The sequence below is a fragment of the Pelophylax lessonae genome (assembly GCF_965119305.1).
Source record: "Pelophylax lessonae genome assembly, chromosome: 12".
Lineage (NCBI taxonomy): Eukaryota > Metazoa > Chordata > Amphibia > Anura > Ranidae > Pelophylax > Pelophylax lessonae.
The window spans coordinates 38954992-38974913 of record NC_138779.1 but is presented as its reverse complement, the minus strand read 5'-3'; the positions used below and the strand labels follow the sequence as shown (position 1 = coordinate 38974913).

Here is a 19922-nt window from a genome sequence, read left to right as displayed (position 1 = left end):
TCTGTACACTAAGAATCCAATACAGCACTGGTCATGTGACAACCACGTGACAGATTCCTGCTGACACGTCCTCTCAGGAGAAGCCATTTTTAATGCTGGCGAATTGAATGTTATCTCACCAACCAGCTAGTGTCATGTTATAGAAACCACAGTCAGAGGAGCCCTGCTGCTCATATTTAGACAATGAACGATTAATTCAATAGATAACAACCAATTAATACACAACGGAAGGGGACATTGAAACTTTTTTCCCTAAACAAAGATGGCCGCCATTGTGTAAGTGCTATAGGCAGTATTACATATCACAGCTGTTTTGTAACCTGTATGCACGCGTGTTGGAGTACAAGGTTTAGAAGGTGCGGACAGTGTATCACAGGGGATCATGGAGAAAGGACAGATTACTACAGGTGACGTATGGAGCCTCTTTATTGTCCTGGATGATTGTCATTATTCATTCCTATGTAATGAGAGAGATCACAGAACAACCAATCAGAATATGCTTTATTGACTGGGCTGTAGTAAAGTGAGGTCTGGTTGCTAGGGGCAACCGCATGGCCTGCTTTAAAACCCAGTAACACCAGCCGGGTCTGCTGTGGTGCTTATATTGCAGATGGGCTTACATGCATTGTATTCGTATCCATGTCTCAGCAGGGCTTTCTGATTCCTACTGTATTGTATTTGTACTGTCTACCCTCAAGTTGTACAGAGCTGCGTAAACTGTCGGCACTATATAATAATCATAATAATCATAATAATAATGATAATGCGAAGTGAAGCGGCTACTTAACGCACCGATAACACATGCAGCATTTATGTCAGCGCAATGCAATGTCCGGTAGTATATTACAGTTTGTTGCAGTGTGCTGGGAAAGCTCAGGTGTGTCATTCCAAGGCAATGCACCAACGCATTTCACAGTACCGTGCGCAGCTAAACGTGTGTTAGGCCTCTGGCACTTAGAGAAGCTAAACCTAGGAATGCCAGTCATTTGGGAAGCATTAAAGTGGTTGTAACCTAAAAATCCCTTTCACTGGCAGCCCCTCACCTTTATCTGGCAATAACTCACCGTCTGTTTGTTTAACCACTTAAGCCCCGGAGGATTTTCCTGCTAAACGACCAGGGGGTATTTTGCGATTCGGCACTGCGTGACTTTAACAGACAATTGCGCGGTCGTGCGATGCTGTATCTAAACAAATTTGGCGTCCTTTTTTTCCCACAAACAGAGCTTTCTTTTGGTGGTATTTGATCACCCGTGCGATTTTTACTTTTTGCGCTATAAACAAAAAAAGAGCATACATTTTGCAAAAATTACAATATTTTTCACATTTTTTTATATGAAATTCCCCCCCAAAAAAATGTAAAAATCAAAATTTTTAAAAATTTTCGGCCAGTTTGTTTTATGCTACCTATGTTTGGTAAAAAAAATCGCAAAAAGCGTATTTTGATTGGTTTGCGCAAAAGTTATCGCGTTTACTAACAAAGGGAAAGATTTCTTTCTTAACGTGTAATGGCCGCGATCTGCGATTTTTTTTTTTTTTTTTTTTGCGGTACTGCGACATTGGGGCGGACAGATCGGACCCTTGACTGACATTTTTGACACTTTTGGGGTTACCAGTGACATTTCTACAGTAATCAGTGCTATATATATGCACTGTTACTGTAAAAATACACTGGTAGTGAAGGGGTTAACTTTATTTGGGAGGGAGGGGCTGTGTGTATCCCTAGGGGCGTGCTTTCTACTGTGATTGGCTGTGGCTTGAGCTGTAAGGACACTGATCAACGGATCTACATAGTAGAACCGAGTGATCAGTGTCTTTACAGCGAGGAGAATGACAGGTGGCTTGTTTACACAAGCTGCCTGACATTCTCCCTCTCCCCCGCCGATCGCCGAGTGACCGGCGGACATCAGGTCCGCTGGTCACACGCGCGGGGGGAGCGTGACCGCGCCTCCGCGGGCGCGCGCTCGCTCCCCAGAGCCTCACAGGCGAGCGACGTAGACCTACGTCACTCTGCCTGTGAGGGGCCGACTGCCGCAGTAAATATACTGTGAGCAGTCGGCAAGCGGTTAACCACTTTAAAACTGGAAGGATTTGCCCCCTTAATGACCAGGCCATTTTTTGTGTGATTCGGCACTGTGTTACTTAAACGGAAAATTGCTCAATTGTCCAACGCTATACCCAAACAAAATTTGCATCCTTTTTTTTCCCCCCACAAATAGAGCTTTCTTTTGGAGGTATTTGATCACCTCTGTGATTTTTACTTTTTGCGCTATAAACAAAAAAAGCGCAACAATTTTTTTAAAAAACAAACAATATTTTTCACATTCTGCTATATGACCTTCCCAAAAAGAAAAAAAATTAAAAATCTATTTTTTTTTTAACATTTAAAGCCAATTTGTTTACTGCTACATATTTTTGGTAAAAATAAAACACAGTAAGCTTATTTTGAGTTTGTGCTTCAACGCAGTGTTGAAGTGTGAAAACTGCAAAATTAAGGCCCCATTCACACTAGTGCGACTTGTCCCGCGATTTTGGACCGCAAAATCGCATGACAAGTCGTTTTCCATTATTTTCAATGAGCCCCATTCATATCAGTGCGTTTTGAAGTCGCACCGACTTCAAAGTAGTTCCTGCACTACTTTGCCACGATTTTAATGCATTTTGAGGCATATAGCCTTGCCCATGCTTTCAAAATCGCGGCAAAAATCGCGCCGCGAAATCGCGGCAAAATTGCGTTGCAATAGTGTGAAAGGGGCCAAAGGTAGAAAAACTGGGATTTTTTCATTTTGATACATAAGGCTGAACTCCGCTCACATTAGAGCTGCACGATTCTGGCCAAAATGAGAATCACGACTTTTTAGCTTGGAATAAAGATCACGATTCTCTGTAACAAAAAAAAATTGGGATAACTTTACTGTTACGTTTTTTTTTTTTTTTATTATTCATTAAAGTCTATTAATTGCGTTTGAAAGACTGCTGCGCAAATACAGTGTGACATAAAATATTACAACAATCGCCATTTTATTCTGTGGGTCTCTGCTAAAAAAATATATAAAATGTTTGGGGGTTCTAAGTACTTTTCTAGCAAAAAAAAAAAACTAATTTTAACTTGCAAGCAACAAGTGTCAGAAAAAGGTCTAGTCTTTAAGAGGTTAAACTTCCTTTCTCCCTGGCAGAGGGAAGGAAAAGATACAATGTAATCATTTTGTTTATAGTTACTGGGAGACTTAGCGCCGGTTCACATTGCAGCAACGCTACTTCGCACCGCGCCGCGACCTCGGAGCGGCCGCCAAGGACTTCATAACATTGAAGTCTATGGCGGTCGCCTCCGGGTCGCCCCAAAGAAGCTCCGGACCCTTTTTCTAGGTCGGAGCGACTTGTGTCGCTCCTATTAGAACGGGTCCGCAGCTTCCCTATGGGGCAGCGGGTGTCAGTGGAGACACCTCCGCTGCCATCCGCATCCGATCCTGTGCTTGAAATCTGGACGGATGGAAACCCTATTTTTCCATCCGTTCAGTAATCGGATCGGATCTGATGAGAGTGGACAAGCGGTCCGCTCTCATGCGATCCCCCATAGAGGGTAGTGGGGGCCGAGACACCTCCCTCTCCGCTCTGCAAGCGGAGACGGAGCTGTCATCCGCCCCCGGCTCAGCAGCCCCCTAAATGCTGAGCGATTGTTGCCGCGATTTCCGCCTGCCGAATCGCGGTAACATCGCGCAAAAAAAAATCGCGGGACGCATTACGCCCAAAAAAGTACAAGAGCTTCTTTGGAGCTTATTGCGTCCCGCGATTTTTTTTGCGCGATGTTACCGCCATTCGGCAGGCGGAAATCGCGGCAACTTCGCTCAGCGTTTGGGGGGCTATTGCAGATCACGGGCAACGCACAGGCGTCCCGCTATTTGCAATAATCTTCGGATCGCGGGCGGAATCGCGGCGATTCTGCCCGCGATCCAAACGCTGACATGTGAATGCAGCCTTAATGCTGATAGGCGTTTGCTGGAGACTTTTTTTTTTTTTTTTTTTTCCACAGCTGTTCTCTCTGCTTCCTCACAGCTATGCAAAGAATCGAGCATATGTCAGGTTTAGATCGTCAGGGGGGGGTGAATTGAGATATCGATTTTCATACGATTAATCGTGCAGCTCTAGCTCACATTAATGATTGCAGGGGAGAATTTAAGGTATTAGGCTGTACTTCCACTTTAAGGAGTCTGGTTCTCACCTGCTTAAAGCCGCTGGTGTATACATGACCAGAGGTGGTGGGTGCTGGTGACTTCCAATGCCTCCTGGAGAACTCAGACACTGAGCAATTGTTGATATCACTTCTGGGTGCTCCAAAGGATCACTACGCCCGCTCCACTCCCGCTTGGAGTGTTAGCGAGTTCTCCAGGAAGCGCTGGGAGCCACCAGTGTCCCTGGACCTCTGGCCACGTATACACCAGCGGTCTTGCGCTCGCAGACCAGGTTTCTTGCAATCCAAGGTTTTACGGTACCATGTTACTAAAGCACCTCTGCCAGCACCTCAACCAGATCTCTCATTATGACAGCAGACAGGGGGAATCTTATAAATACACCCGCTGTCACAATTCAAATACAGCGTGGCCATGCTAGGCTCCACCCACATAGCCACGTCATTCATTCAGAGATCTGTGAATGAATGAACTACAAGTACCATCAACCATTGTGGCAGACGTCTTGTAGTTTGCTAGTAAGCACTCTCGTACTTCATTGTATCCTGTACTTCAGTAACTGCCTGTCCATACAGGAGGTACGGGCAGACCGTGTACTTAGTCTGCAGGAGCCTGACATTGCGCCCACAATCTGCTGAAAACGGAAGCTCCACTTTTTCTCTTCCACCCCCCTCCTCTTAACACTTTAGGAGTTTTTTCATCCTGCACCTTCGTTTATTGAAAACAAACTAACTTTACCCCACTAACCATAAAAAAAACAAATCCAGCAAATGTTCTGAAAACAACATTTTTGAACAAACATTCTACAGGTGTATGGCCAGCTTAAAGAGGAAGTAAACCCTCCTCTGCAAGTTGTACCTATAGGTAAGCCTTATCATAGGCTTACCTATAGGTACTGTAAATATCTCCTAAACATGTACCATTTAGGAGATATTTACCTTGCATGCAGCCAGTGACGTCACTGGCGCATGCGCTCTGAAGGAACGGCCGCTAGTGCCGTTCCTTTAGAGCTCAGTGCCGTGACCGTTGGCGCCTGCGCGGGAGTGACGTGATCGCGGGTCCGGCCAATCAGATGGCCGGATGCCGCGATCCCGGAAGACGGGCTACTGAACATGTCGCCCGTCATACAGGTAAGCGGGCGGGGGCTCGTTCTAAGGTAAGTATTTCATAATGAGCTAGTATGCTATAGAACTAGCTCATTATGTGTTTCTCTTTCAGGTTGGGGAAAAAAAAAAAAAAAAGTTTAATGAGTTTACAACCTCCTTTAAGGAAGTGTGCCTTGGGGGGCTAGGAATCATGGGATATTTAGTTCCAAAGCAACATGCTATAACAATTACAATTGTGACATTATCTGCAGGCCTCTGCCTCAGCCAATCAGAGGAAGCTTTGTATTGCAAAGCTTCCCGTGAATGACTGATCAGCGCTCAGCCTGAATGTGTATTGTTCTGGGAGCGAAACGGGAAGTTCAAGTCCCACTGCCGGAACACAGCGCTGTATACAGGATGTAGCCACATACAGTTAATATAGAATGCCCAGCAAGCCCACCTGTTTGTGCAGTAAGCAGTTTGTTTGGGCCAGCTTAGACCAAACAAACTATTTAAAGGAACATGAATCATTTCAAAGTGAAGCTAAAGTTCCTATATTTACTTCCCCTCCAGCAATGTGAGCTCCCCCGCTGGCGCTTCCATCTTTGCCCAGATTTGACACCTTCAGTCATGTTGATTGGCCAGCCTGGGAAGAGGTAACTCCTGATGAAATGCAAGGGAGCCGATTCATCCTAGCACCACGGCAATGCCAAGAATATATATTGAGCTATGCATTGGTTCCCTGTAACTCGCACTTATTTGCACTTTTTTTTTTTTTTTTTTTTAACGCTATCACTTATTACTGTACACTTATATGATCTTTTATGTTTCAGTGACCTTGGTAGAAAGCAGATCGAACCCTTCGGGGCTCCAGCTGGTCAGCAGCTATCAAACTAATCGTATAGGAGACCCTTCCAACCTCGTGGAATTGGCCCAGCAGGTGCAAAAGGTCAGAATGCATCTTGGTTTTTTGAGTGACTGTATCAGAATAGATTCCAGGATGTCAATGGGTGTCATCAACTCCTAATCAGCGATTGTAGATGGTAGTGCAACCACTACTAGAGGATAAAATCCGTCATGAACAAAGAATTGAGCTCTGCTAAGAACAAGGGGGTCTATTTATAAAGTTAAAGTGATATTTAGTGCCGGTTCACACTTGTGCGATGCGGGAAGGCTGGAAATTTGCAGCCTGTTCCCGCGTCGCAAACGCACATCTGGCAGTTCACACTGCCATATGCGATACGCAGGGGGTGTCAATGAAATGTTAACGACCCCCCCAGTTTGATCGCATTTAGCAGTGCGATCTTTACAGTTCGCACAGAATCGGATGGCAGAAGTGTGAACCACCATGCGATCCGATCCTGATGCGGCTGAAAAAAAGGGTCATGTGCGACTTTTGTGCGGGTGCGGTGCGAATTTAGCCATACAAAGTGTATGGTTGAATTCGCACTGCACATCCGATCGCATGTAATGAAGGAGCAGTGCGCTCCAATATTACATGAGATCGCCGCACACGCTATAGTGTGAACCGGCACTAAAGGGAGATTTTTTTTTTATTATTAAATAACAAACCTGTTAGACTTACCTGCTCTATGCAGGGATTCTGCACAGAGCAGCCCTGATCCTCCTCTTTTTGGGTCCCCTCCTGGCCCCTTCTTTCTGCCGAGTGCCCCATAACAAGCTCCCAAGCCGCTGCTCTGTGTGTCCATTTATACACAGAGCGCTGCTAGCCTCTCCTCTCTCCTCATTGGCTGTGATTGACAGTAGCGGTAGTCAATGGCTCCCACTGCTGTCTCAGCCAATGAGGGGGAAGAGAACTGTGGGAGCTGCTGCTCTCGTTCAAATCGCTGGATTGAGATCGGGCTCAGGTAAGTATAAGTGGGGGCTGATGTTGTTGCCTTGTTGCATGAACGTAAAAAACCTTGAGCCTTTACAACAACTTTAATCATTTATTTTGCCTCAATCGTCAATATTTTATGGTTCCTCCCTTTATTTTCTGCAGTTTCTAAAAAGCAGATTAAAATGCCTTGTAAAAAAGATGAAGAGGAAGATCTCAAAGCTGAGGTTTTTGTACAATACAACCTGTACATATTAAATTGTAAAACCTATTGGAATGTGTGTTGGTGAATTTCAACTCAAAAAAACTATTTTAAAAAAAGACAAATTCTAGGTGCACAAAAAACATGTGCAAAGGCTTTTTTTTTTTTTTTTTTTTTTAAAGAAAGCAGTCACAGCCTGAGTAAAAAAGCCTGTCCCCTGCCAGCATGCTCTGTGTGAAAGCAGTTTTCTCTCTTCAGAGTTCAGAGTCCAAACTCTCCAATCAGTGGGGAACAGGAGCTTTGCAGATTGCAGAGCTGTATGTGTGGCAGGCCTTTGTGATAAGGCTGTAGCGGTCTTGTAGGGCAGTGGTCCTCAACTCCGGTCCTCAGGGCCCACTAACAGGCCAGATTTTAAGTATTACCTTGGGGAGATGCAGACTAGAGTACTGCAGTCACTGAGCATCAAATTATATCACCTGGTATGTATTTCAGTTATCTTACAAACCTGGCCTGTTAGTGGGCCCTGTAGGCCAGGGTTGAGGACCACTGTTGTAGGGGATACAAACAGTAAGTGCCGATTCGCACTATGCAGTGCAGGAACCGCATGCAATATTGAACAGGAATCGTACTACTGCATTCCTGTTGACATCACATGCAATTCCTCAGCAGTGCGATTTAAGCCATTCTGTATAGCTTAAATCGCACTCAATCCGCACCAAAAATGTGCAGGATTTTTTTTTTGGCCACACTGGAATCGGATTGCATGGGTGTTTAGCACTGCAATTTGCAAACAGATTTCAGGGTGTCATTAACATACACACCCGCAGCGGTTCGCATGAACGGAGTGCGATTAGGATGCGGTGCGGAATCCACTGCAAATTCGCAGCACACAAGTGTGAACAGGCACTAAGACTTTGCACACCTTTTTGTTGCATAGAATGCATTAAGAATAGAATGCATTAAGATAAAAACAAAAAACCTTCTGCCTTTACAATCCCTTTAAGCCTCTACCACTATCCTACCCACCAAGGCCAATATTTGGAAGTAAGCCTAGTAACGTGCCTGTACAACTTTTTATTGTCATAGAAAACCAGATTGAGGTTGGATGCCTCATAAACATGAGCAGCTGGTTAGAAGATGGAACCGTTTATTAGTTGTTAGAATGACAGGAGTATAATTATGTTTGCTATTAGCAGCTGTACATACTGTTTAGAATATAGGCTGGTACTCCGAATCTTAGGGTAAGAGTTTAGATTACATGCAAATGAGCTTCTAATACAGTGCTTTGTACAGGAATTGTTCCACCCATGGCTGAGCCCTTCTGGAGAGGCCATAGCAACAGTAGGCAGCTGTCACCCAAAGACTGGGTGCTTCATCCCCAATGGTGAAATGTGAATTGAACCACACACCTTTAGGCTAAGTTCACATGTGGGCGTAGTGGATCGCGGGCAGAATCACCGCGATTCTGCCTGCGATCCGGAAATCATTGCAAATCGCGGGACGCCTGTGCAATGCCCGTGATTTGTAATGCCACCCCAAACGCTGTGTGATGTTGCCGCGATTTCCACCTGCCAAATCGCGGTAACATTGCGCAAACAGAATTGCGGGACGCATGGCGCACAAAAGAAGCTCCTGTACCTTTTTGGGCGTCGTGTCCCGCGATTCTGTTTTCGCGAAGTTACCGCGATTCGGAAGGCGGAAATTGCGGCAACATCGCACATCGCTTGGGGTGCTATTGCAAATCACGGGCATCGCACAGGCGTCCCGCGATTTGCAATGATTCCGGATCGCGGGAAGAATCGCTGAAATTCTGCCCGCGATCCGCTACGCCCACATGTGAACGTAGCCTTAGACCAGTGAGCACTTGGAAGGAATAACAACTGTCTGCAGATGATCCTGATCCAATGAGAGAAAAGTAGAAACTATCCGACATTTTCTACAAGGTCCTTCAGCAGCTACAGTTATAATCACTGCACATGATGTATTGTGATTGAAGTTTATTGATGCTAAAGTCATTATTTGTCACCTCTAGGCTGATGATTTCATAAGAGCAAATGCCTGCAACAAGCTGACTGTGATAGCGGAGCAGATCCGGGTGTTACAGGAACAAGCAAGGAGGGTAAGTACTGGAAGTGTACTGTAGAAGTTTGTGTTTTCCCTGAACTTAACCACTTTACCACCGGAGGATTTTCCTGCTTTACGTCCAGTCCACTTTTTGCAACTTGGCACTGTGCGACTTTAACTGACAATTGCGCGGTCATGCAACCCTGTACCCAAACAAAATTTATGTCCTTTTTTTTTTCCCCACAAACAGAGCTTTCTTTTGGTGGTATTTGATCACCTCTGCGCCTTTCATTTTTTGCAATATTAATAAAAAAAAGGGCGACAATTTTGAAAAAATAATATTTTTCTACTTTGACAGTTACAAAAAATATCCAATATATTAAATTTTTGTCATATATTTAGGCCAAAATGTATTTAGCTACATGTCTTTGACAAAAAAATTCTCAATGAGCGTATTTTTAACCGCTTTAAGACCGGAAGGTTTTACCCCATTCCTGACCAGGCCATATTTTGTGATTCGGCACTGCGTTACTTTAACGGACAATTGCGCGGTCGTGCAACGCTGTACCCAAATTATGTCCTTCCCCCCCCCCCCCCCCACAAATAGAGCTTTCTTTTGGTGGTATTTGATCATCTGTGCGATTTTTACTTTTTGCGCTATAAACAAGAGCGACAATTTTGAAAAAATAACAATATTTTTTATATGAAATGAAAAAATTTTTTTTTAACATTTTAGGCTAATTTGTTTTCTTCTACATATTTTTGGTAAAAAAAAAAATCGCAATAAGCGTATTTTAATTGGTTTGCGCAAAAGTTATTGCGTTTACTAACAAAGGGAAATTGATGTCATTTTTTTTAATTTATTTTTTAACGCGTAATGGCGGCGATCTGCGTTTTTTTTTTTTTTTTTGACATTGGGTCCGCCGATCACACGCACTGACTTCCCTGTGAACAAGCCGCGGCAGGCGCGCGCCTCCACGGTCCACGGGTGCATGCTCGCCCGCTATTGGCTCACAAGGAAGTGACAGGCAAGTGACGTATATATACGTCACTTTGCCTGGCCGGGGCTGACCGCCGCAGTATATAGTCGTGCGGCGGTTGGCAACCGGTTAAAAAAAAAAAAAAAGCTTTACGGTTTAGTTTTTATTTTTATTTTTTTATTTAATTGAAGTTATTTTTTCCCAAAAAATTGTGTTTGAAAGACCGCTGCGCGAATACAGTGTGACCTAAAATATTGCAATAACTGCCATTTTGTTCTCTAGGGTCTCTGCTAAAAAAATATATATAATGTTTGGGGGTTCGAAGTAATTTTCTAGCAATTTTCTAAAATACGAATTTTAACTTTTAAGCAACAAGTGTCAGAAAAAGCTTCGTCTTTAAAGCGGAGTTCAACCCAAAAGTGTAACTTCCGCTTTAAGAGCGCCCGACCCCTGACATACTGGGGCGGGTACCTAGTTTTGACAGGTACCCATCCCACTTCCACTCGGGCTGCCTAGGGGGCTCGAGCGGAAATTTTCCTCTCCCCCTCCCTCCCTGAAATCTTCTGGGACACGTCGCAGGTCCCAGAAGATTGCCTGGCCACTAAGGAAGTGCAGCGCGTCTCGCACATGCGCAGTGTGCACCCGGCTGTGAAGCCGCAAGCTGTCACAGCTGGGTACTCACACTTGTGAGAAGAGGGAGAGAACAGAGGCTCCCGCCAGTAGAATCCCTGGATCGTGGTACAGGTGAGTGAGTGTTTATTAAAAGTCAGCAGCTACACTTTTGTAGCTACTGACTTTTAATAAACACAAAACGGCTGGAACTCTGCTTTAGTTGGTTAAACTGACCTCATTTGCAGACCGAAGTTCATCCTTTCAATCTAAAAGAACCTAATGATACAATGTTTCTATTTATCTCTGCACTGAGCAATGTTGATAAACACTGGGTGCAATTTTTTTTTTTTTTTTTTATTTATTTATTTTTTTTGAGAGGAGCTCTGAGCAGACAACGGCTCTGCACTGAATCGTGGAAATGCCGATGTTCTATCAGAAAACCCTAACCCATCAGATTTCACTACCTACGTAATTTCCGTTGCAGGTTCGTCATGCACCATCTGTAGCCGTGTCACACGTCCTACTGCGCATGCGCCGAATAGGTAGGGCATTTTGATAACATCGTAAGGGATGAGGCAATGCGCACCAACGGATAGGGCAGCAGCATTTCTTATAACAAAATACATCCGATCTCCATTGCACACACTGCGCCGAGCCGACAATGGGACCATCCTATTCCCTACCCACACGCGCGCGCCCACTGTCTCATTGTCGGGTCGGCGCAGTGTGGGGCATGGAGATCAGATTGTCGGGTCAGTGCAGTGTGGGCCATGGAGATCGGATGGATGTTTGTTATAAGAGATCCCGCTGCCCAACCCGTTGGTGCGCATGCGCACTAGGACTTTTGCCTGACCCCTTACAATGTTCTCAAAATTCCCTACCTATTCTGCGCATGCCCAATAGGACGTGTGACACGGCTACAAGCTGCTGCATGACTAATCCACAGCTGATCTCAACCGGAAATGACGTGGGTAGGGAAATCTGATAGAACACCGGATTAAGATCATAAGGGGGGTTGAATTGAGATGGCAATTTTTTAACGATTAATCGTGCAGCTCTAGGGGCACTTTTGCATGCCACAGGCAGTGCGGTCTGGCCTGCGTCCCACCCCTGCTCCCTTGTCACAGAATCTGATTGACAGATCACCCCTTAAAAATAAAAAATAAATATATCACAATCCTATACCCACAGTTGTTCCAGAGGAAGCCAAAAAACCCAGCAAAGCATTAACTAACTAATTTGCTTCAGCAGGGGCAAAAAATTCCTTCCTGAACCCCTAAGAGGCAATCGGATATTCCCTAGATCATCTATACCTATAAATGTTAGTATCCAGTTATGTTATGTACATGGAAAGAATCAAGGCCTTTTTGGAAGGCCGGAATCACACTAGCCGCGGCTCCATTTAGAGTGAGTCATGCAAATTGGTTGCAGGGAAACCTGCATCCAATTCGCATAAGTGTGAACCCAGCCTAAAGCAAGCTATTGTGCTGGACAGAACCAGCTCTGGAGGGAGTCTATTCCACATTTTCACAGCTCTTAGGCCTCATGTGAACTGGAAATTGTAAACGGATGTTTAGGAGCAGTTGGGCGTTTTTTTCAGAAACCCTCTGTTATCTTATCTGTCCATGTACACCGGGTAGTTTACAGTCATTTAGAGGCAGTTGAGTTCAGTGACGTTTTTTGGAAAGTAATTATTTGTGTTCAGGATGTTCAGAATGTGTGTTTACTGGCGTTTCAAACGGAAAACGCGACCAAACGTGGTCACCTGCGTTTAGCGCTTGCGTTTTTACTGTTTAAACCACTTGCCTACTAGGCCTATTTTTGACATTTGGTGTTTATAAGCTAAAATCAGTTGTTTTTGCTAGAAAACTACTTAGAACTCCCAAACATTATATATTTTTTTTTAGCAGAGACCCTAGAGAATAAAATGGAGATTATTGTAATATTTTTTATCACACCGTATTTGCGCAGCGGTCTTCCAAACGCAATTTTTTTGGAAAAAAAATCACTTTTTTGAATTAAAAAAATAAGAATCCACTAAAGTTAGCCCAATTTTTTTCCATAATGTGAAAGATAATGTTACGCCGAGTAAATAGATACCCAACATGTCATGCTTCAAAATTGCGCACGCTCACGGAATGGCGACAAACTTTGGTACTTAAAAATCCCCATAGGCGACACTTTAAAAATTTCTACAGGTTGCCATCTTAGAGTTACAGAGGAGGTCTAGGGCTCAAATTATTGCTCTCGCTCTAACGATCGCAGCAATACCTCACATGTGTGGTTTGAACACCGTTTACATATGTGGGCGGGGTTTCCGTGTGCGTTCGCTTCTGCGCGCGAGCTAACGGGGACAGGACGCTTTAATTTTTTTAATTTTTTTTACTATTTATTTTATTTATTATTTTTTATTTTTACACCGTTTAAAAAAAAAAAAAAAAAACTGATCATTTTTATTCCTATTACAAGGAATGTAAACATTCCTTGTAATAGAAATAGGCACGACAGGACCTCTTTTTTGTGAGATCTGGGGTCAAAAAGTCCTCAGATCTCACAAGTACACTAATAAAGTTGGAAAGGAAAAAAAAAAAAATGACAAAAAAAAAAAAAGGGACCTTTAAGTCGGTTGCTCGGTAACGACGTTTGCCATCGCTCTGGTCCTCCAAGACAATAGAGTCGAGTGAGGGCAAGCTTGCCCTCACTCGACATCCTGTCTGTGAGGATCCGGGACCCGATCGTTTTCCCCGCTGCCGGCGGGTCCGGTAAGCCAGGAAAAGGACTGGGACGCGGCGGGAGGGGGGGGGGCACCTATTCCGCCATCCCGGAGGGTGATCTCGCGGCGAATCCGCCCCTGGGACCACCCTTATCGAAAAGCCCATCGCCTGCAGTTTAAAAAAATACCAGGGTTATGGCAGCTATCTGCTGCCATAACACCGGTATTTAGATTTAAACTCAGGACGTATATACAGTAAAACCTTGGATTGCGAGCATAATTCGTTCCGGAAGCATGCTTGTAATCCAAAGCACTCTTATATCAAAGCGAATTTCCCCATAAGAAATAATGGAAACTCAGATGATTCGTTCCACAAGTCCTTCAGTTTATAGTCTATATACAAAGATTATAGCAATGTGATAGGTTGTGTAACCATAAAATGTCCATCCACAATATGCAGCCTTCCCAAGGGGATTAGAAGCAAAATCTAGCAGAGCTACAGAATATAAGAGAGAAAAGAGGAGCCTCTAAGTGTAGCAATATGGTTACATTTAATGAAGGTTCAACATTTAGCAACTCACATGGTTGATGATTAAAATAGGCACATCTAAGTATGCAGGCATCCGGGGTAAAGCTGTCCACATAGACCATCTTCTGAACCACCGGCTCTCACCACTGTCAGTCTGCAATCGTGACCGGGAAGAATAGCCTGCAGTGGAGCGATCTGAAAGTGAGGCTTTGAATCACTCGTGGAGTGCGTGGAAGGGTGTGATGAAGATGGCTGTGCAGAGGACGGTCTATGTGGACAGCTTTACCCCAGATGCCTGCATACTTAGATGTGCCTGTTTTAATCATCAACCATGTGAGTTGCTAAATATTGAACCTTCATTAAATGTAACCATATTGCTACATTTTAGAGGCTCCTCTCTTCTTTTTTATACATGACACTACTTGTATATCAAGACATTGCTTGTATATCAAGTCAAAATTTATTTAAAAAATTTGCTTGTCTTGCAAAGCGCTCTCAAACCAAGTTACTCTCAAACCAAGGTTTTACTGTATACTATTGGGAGGTGGTTAAAGGGGAATGATTTTTTGACCTCTAAAAAAGGATCTGACACAACGGACGTTTTAAACGTCATTTAAATTCCAGCGTTCAATGGACTTTTTAAAACGTCCCGTGTACATTAAAAGCTCCTTTCACACGGGCGTTCAGTTTTTTTTGCCCGATCAGTTCCTTTTTTTTTTTTTTGAAACTGACAAGGATGACACTTGTGTCATCCGGTCCGTATGTCCGTTTTTCATCCCATCCGTTTGCGGATGAAAAACGGACATAATGTATGTCTATGTAAATACGGATGTCAGCGGATGACACCACTGACATCCGTTTTTGCGTCCGTTCCGTTTTTTGAACGGAAGAAAAAATAGGGTTCTCTTCCATTCCAAAAAACTGAACTGAACTGACAAAAAACGGATGTCAACTGATGATCATCAGCTGACATCCGTATTTACATAGAGATACATTATGTCCGTTTTTCATCCGCAAACGGATGGGATAAAAAACGGACATACGGAACGCCCGTGTGAAAGGACGGCTGCGGGACTTTTTTTTTTTTTCCACGGAGCGGATGACATTTCTGTCATCCGCTCCGTGTGCCCGCATATCATCCCATCCGCTTGCGGATGATATGCGGACATAATGTAAGTATATGGCACTGCGGATGTCAGCGGATGATACCGCTGACATCCGATTTTCCTTCCTTTCCGTTTTTTACACGGATGAAAAAATAGGGTTCTGTTCCATTCGAAAAAACAGAACAGAACTGAAAGGAGGAAAATCGGGTGTCAGCGGATGGTATTCCGCTGACATCCGCAATGCCATTGACTTACATTATGTCCGCAAATCATCCGCAAACGGATGGGATGATTTGCGGACACACGGAGCGGCCGTGTGAAAGGACCCTTACAGTGAAGAAAGCTTTACGTAATTTGAAGATTACATTTCTTTTCCTCTAGACTTAAAGAGTGCCCCCTGACACTGTGTGTTGGGGCTGTTCTGGAAAAAGCTGCCAGTGCAGACCCAACACATCTAGTGTGAATAAACCCTAAAGTAGAACAAAAGTCCAAAACGTTTTTTTTTTTTTTTTTTTTTTTTTAACATTTTAAATAAAGCAGGGGATGGTTTTACCTCCTGACAGTTTTTTTTGCCATCTGTGTTCCATTGAGGAGATTTCCCTTTACTTCATTTAGCCACACTTGTCTCCAAATTGAGGGAAATCCCTTTAGACAGTTGTCACCAGAATTAGTGTCATAAATCTATATAAATTCCAGGAGATTTTTGCCTTGTATATCCTATGAACTGAACACAGGAAGTATTTTAGAATCAATCTTCTCAATTAAATGTCTCCATTGTACGCAGGTATTGGAAGATGCCAAGAGAGATGCAGATTTACACCACGCAGCGTGCAATGTGGTAAAGAAACCTGGAAATATCTATTACTTGTATAAACGAGAAAGTGGGCAGAGGTACTTTTCTATTCTCTCTCCAAAGGTAAGACCAAGGGGCTTTAACCTTTTACTCATTCAAAATCCACTCCTAGACCATGAAGAATGCTCAGATCACTCTCTGGCATTGAGTGTACAAACACTAGGCTTGGCTGAGTGTCTTGTTTTCTTCTGTTTGAAGGGGGGGGGGGTGAATAAGGCTGACAGGTGTTGTTGTGTGGCTTCTCAGCTTCCCAGTGGAATTAGGGTTTCCTGAAAGAGGCCTAATTTGTCCAGATCAGGAGCTTGTCACCTCATGATTATGGGTGCCCGAAACTACGTTCCCACAGCCGTCCTCTGCTCCAACCCATGTTTGTTCCCTACCTTCACAATGTTTCTTTAAAAAAAAAAAAAAAAATGGAAGAAAGAGCATCCATAGCCAATCACTTAAAGGGTAACTCCACTTTCAAGGGAAAAAAAATCAGAAAATAAAGAAAAAACAATATAGTGTATACAATTGCGAAACAAATCCTATTGTAATTGAATGTTATTAAAAATTCTTTCCTTTTCAATCTGCAGCTGTTGTATTTTCTGAAAATGCAATGCAATATGGCTACCTGGAGTAGTTCTGTACACAGAATGTATACTGACCACACCCCCAGAAATATCATTTCCTGCTTGTGTGATTGGCTCAACAATTTTCCCAGAAGTCTGCATTAAAGAGGTTGTAAACCCTTTCTTAGAACTTGTACCTATAGGTAAGCCTTTAATGAGGCTTCCTGATAGGTACTGTAAATATCTCCTAAACTTGCACCGTTTAGGAGATATTTACTTTTAATGCAGCCAATGAGGTCATCGGCGCATGCGCTCTGAAGGAATGGCCATTCTTGCCTTTTCTTCAGAGCCCTGTGCAGTAAACGGCAGCTCCCGCGTGCTTGCGCGGGAGTGATGTCATCCGCCTTCGGACAATCAGATGGCCGGAGGGCGCGAACCAGGAAGCAGGACGGCCGAACACGTTGGCTGTCCTGTCGCTGAGCAGGCGGCACTGTGGGGGGGCTTCATTCTAAGCCAATTACGTCATCGGCGCATGCGCTCTGAAGGTGTGGCCACCCGTGCCGTTCCTTCAGAGACCTGTGCCATGAACGGTGGCTCCCGCGCGCATGCACGGGAGTGATGTCATCGCGCCTTCGGCCAATCAGATGGCCGGAGGGCGCGAAGCAGGATGGCCGAACATGTTGGCCGTCCTGTCGCTGAGCGGGCGGCACTGTGGGGGGATTCGTTTTAAGGTAAGTATTTCATAATAAGCTAGTATGCAATGCATGCTAGCTCATTATGCCCTGGTCTTACAGGGGTTTTTTTTTTTTTTTTTTTTCATTTTTGGGGGGGGGGGGTTTTAGACAGATTTCTGGCATCCCCCCTGCAACAAAAATGTCATTTTTGGTGAGATACTCTCAATAGGAACACGTCTAAAGGGGTTTCTTCCAGCAGATTTTTCATTAGAGCCCTGCAGCTGCTGCAGCTGATAGATAATTATGAAACCACTCCAATTTGACCCACTCAGCACAGAGGAACAAACAGTGATTTATTCAGAATAATAAAAGGTAGGAATCTGCAACAAAGTTTGTTAAAATCCCTGCAATGTACAGAGATCACCCAGAGGGGAATGTTATTTTCTCTTACGTCCTCCGACAGTCGCCGCCTCTTCATATTCGTCACATATGGGGTATTAGACTTTGCTCCGAAGGAGTAGCTAGGCAACAGAATATGTTAACATTAAAGCTTTTAACATATCCCACCCTCAAGGGGTGGTCCCCTCAGTCAATACCCTCCTACTTCCTGCAACCATATCTCAGTTTCAATGTCTAGCTTGTCAGGAGTGGCTGGCTCTCTCTGTGCTGGGGCTTTGTGCCCCAGACTCTTTCTTCTTTTTTGATTTTTTGTTTGAGTTTTCTCTCTACCTTTACTTAGCTGTTCTTTTTGTCAGCATTAGTTAGTTCTTCGGATGAAGAGGATCATGCGGGCGGGGTCTCGGGCTGATCCCCCTGGTCGCAGGTCGTGGGTCAGTGGCTTCCCAGCCTGCCATCGAGCGTTCAGCCAGGTAACGCTCCTGGCACAGTGAACGACCCATCCCTGTTCGGTGCAGGGATGATTGGTGAGGTGGCTACCTCACTGGACGCTGTGCGGTTTCTTAACCCCCATTCTGTGCGTCTTGTATGCGACTCTCCCTGCCTCATGTGCAGCGGCTTGTTCGCCTGTGCGGGTCCCCCACGCCATTGTGAGGTAAGTGTATCTATGTGGGGACCTGTCTGTCTGGGGGGGTGTCAGTCTGGGACTGTGTAACCTGCCTCTGTTCACACTGTTTGTCTCCCTGTCACTCGGCTGCATGCTGTGGGCTGCAAGGGGGGGGGAGCTGTGTGACACTGTGTGTGTCAGCCTTGTCAGTGTGAGAAGCTGTGTGCTGTGGGGCATGTTTTGTGGCATGTTTGGGCACTATACAGCGATCGCTGCGGCGATCTGACATGTTTTTATATACATGGATGACATGTGTGCATTACTGTACTGTGGAGCGGCGGTTTCGGCGCCAAACGGCACCATTTTGCCTGCACTCGCTCCGGCCGCATGTTCTACATGCATGGCGGCCATTTTCTTGTAGCCTCCCATAGGCTTTCATAGAGCGCCCTGGCAGCATCACTTCCTCTTCTCCAGGAACACCGATCGAGGCAGCAGCAGCAGCGGCGAGGGTCTCCTCAGGTTATATCCTTCTTATCCATTGCCTGTGTCAGTTTTATTGTCCCTGTGGGGGTCTCATTGTGCTTGTGTGTGGTGCGGTGGGCTGCGCTCGCCGCGCTTGTTAAAGGGGCAGTTAACCCTTTATTATCCGGCATTTGTAATAGGGGCAATGGATTCTCAGGAGGGCAAATTTCCTAGGTCCTTCCGCCTTGGTGGAAAGCCAGGGGACCGCTGTTTCCCCCCCGGGGGGGATTTAGCCACTATTGTGGCTGGCCTTGCTGCTCAGGTGCAGATGCTGGTGGCTGATTCTGAGGGTGAAGGTGATGGGGCTGTTATGGCGGGGGCCTCCTTATCGGGGTCCCGCTCCTCCCTGGATCTAGTGGGGTCCGAGGTGGAGGCTGAAGTTGAAGGGGTTGATAATTCTCCCCCTGGCTCGCCTGAAGAGCTTGCAATCATGGATGATTTGATTGCTTCCATAAAACTAACGCTGCGTTTGCAGGATGAAGTGTGTCCCCCCGCTGCCTTGGCGGATTATGGGACGCAGAGAAAACGCAGGACGCCGCAGGTTTTTCCCTGCAATGATGATTTTCAGCGCGCTGTTAAGGAACAATGGCGCAATCTGCGCAAACCTTTTGCTGTACCAAGTAGGTTCAAGCTGCGTTATCCTTTCTCGCCTTCCACTGATGAAAGGTGGGGTGTGCCACCCCCAGTGGATCACGCAATTGCGGTTTTAAACAAATCCACTGCGATTCCTGCAGAGGATTCCCCTGTGTTCCGTGATGCCACGGATAGGAGATTGGAGTCTCTTGCCCGTCATACTTATTCTGTTACGGGTTCTATGCTTAAGGCTCTGTTTGCCTCTCTCATGGCGGCCCAGGCGGTCGCAAGTTGGACGCAGATGCTTAGGCGCGTCCTAGTGGCCGATTCGGCCTCGCCGGCGACCCTGGATATGGTGGATCAAATCCACCAGGGTGTCATGTATCTGTGTGATGCGGACTTGGACCTAGTCCCGTTGGCTGCACGTGTGCACA

General features: G+C 45.1%; 1 protein-coding gene across 1 annotated transcript in view; it reads left to right on the top strand.

Moving 5' to 3' along the window:
- Window positions 1-346: 346 nt before the first annotated feature.
- LOC309568470 (uncharacterized protein C1orf50 homolog) overlaps window positions 347-19922 on the top strand; it is a 40687-nt gene continuing 21111 nt past the window's right edge. Inside the window, exons 1-4 of the mRNA XM_082274144.1 lie at window positions 347-407; window positions 6103-6218; window positions 9341-9427; window positions 16097-16228. Coding sequence (XP_082130270.1) covers window positions 383-407; window positions 6103-6218; window positions 9341-9427; window positions 16097-16228 — 360 coding nt within the window. The 5' untranslated portion in view covers window positions 347-382. The remainder of the gene's footprint in view (window positions 408-6102; window positions 6219-9340; window positions 9428-16096; window positions 16229-19922) is intronic.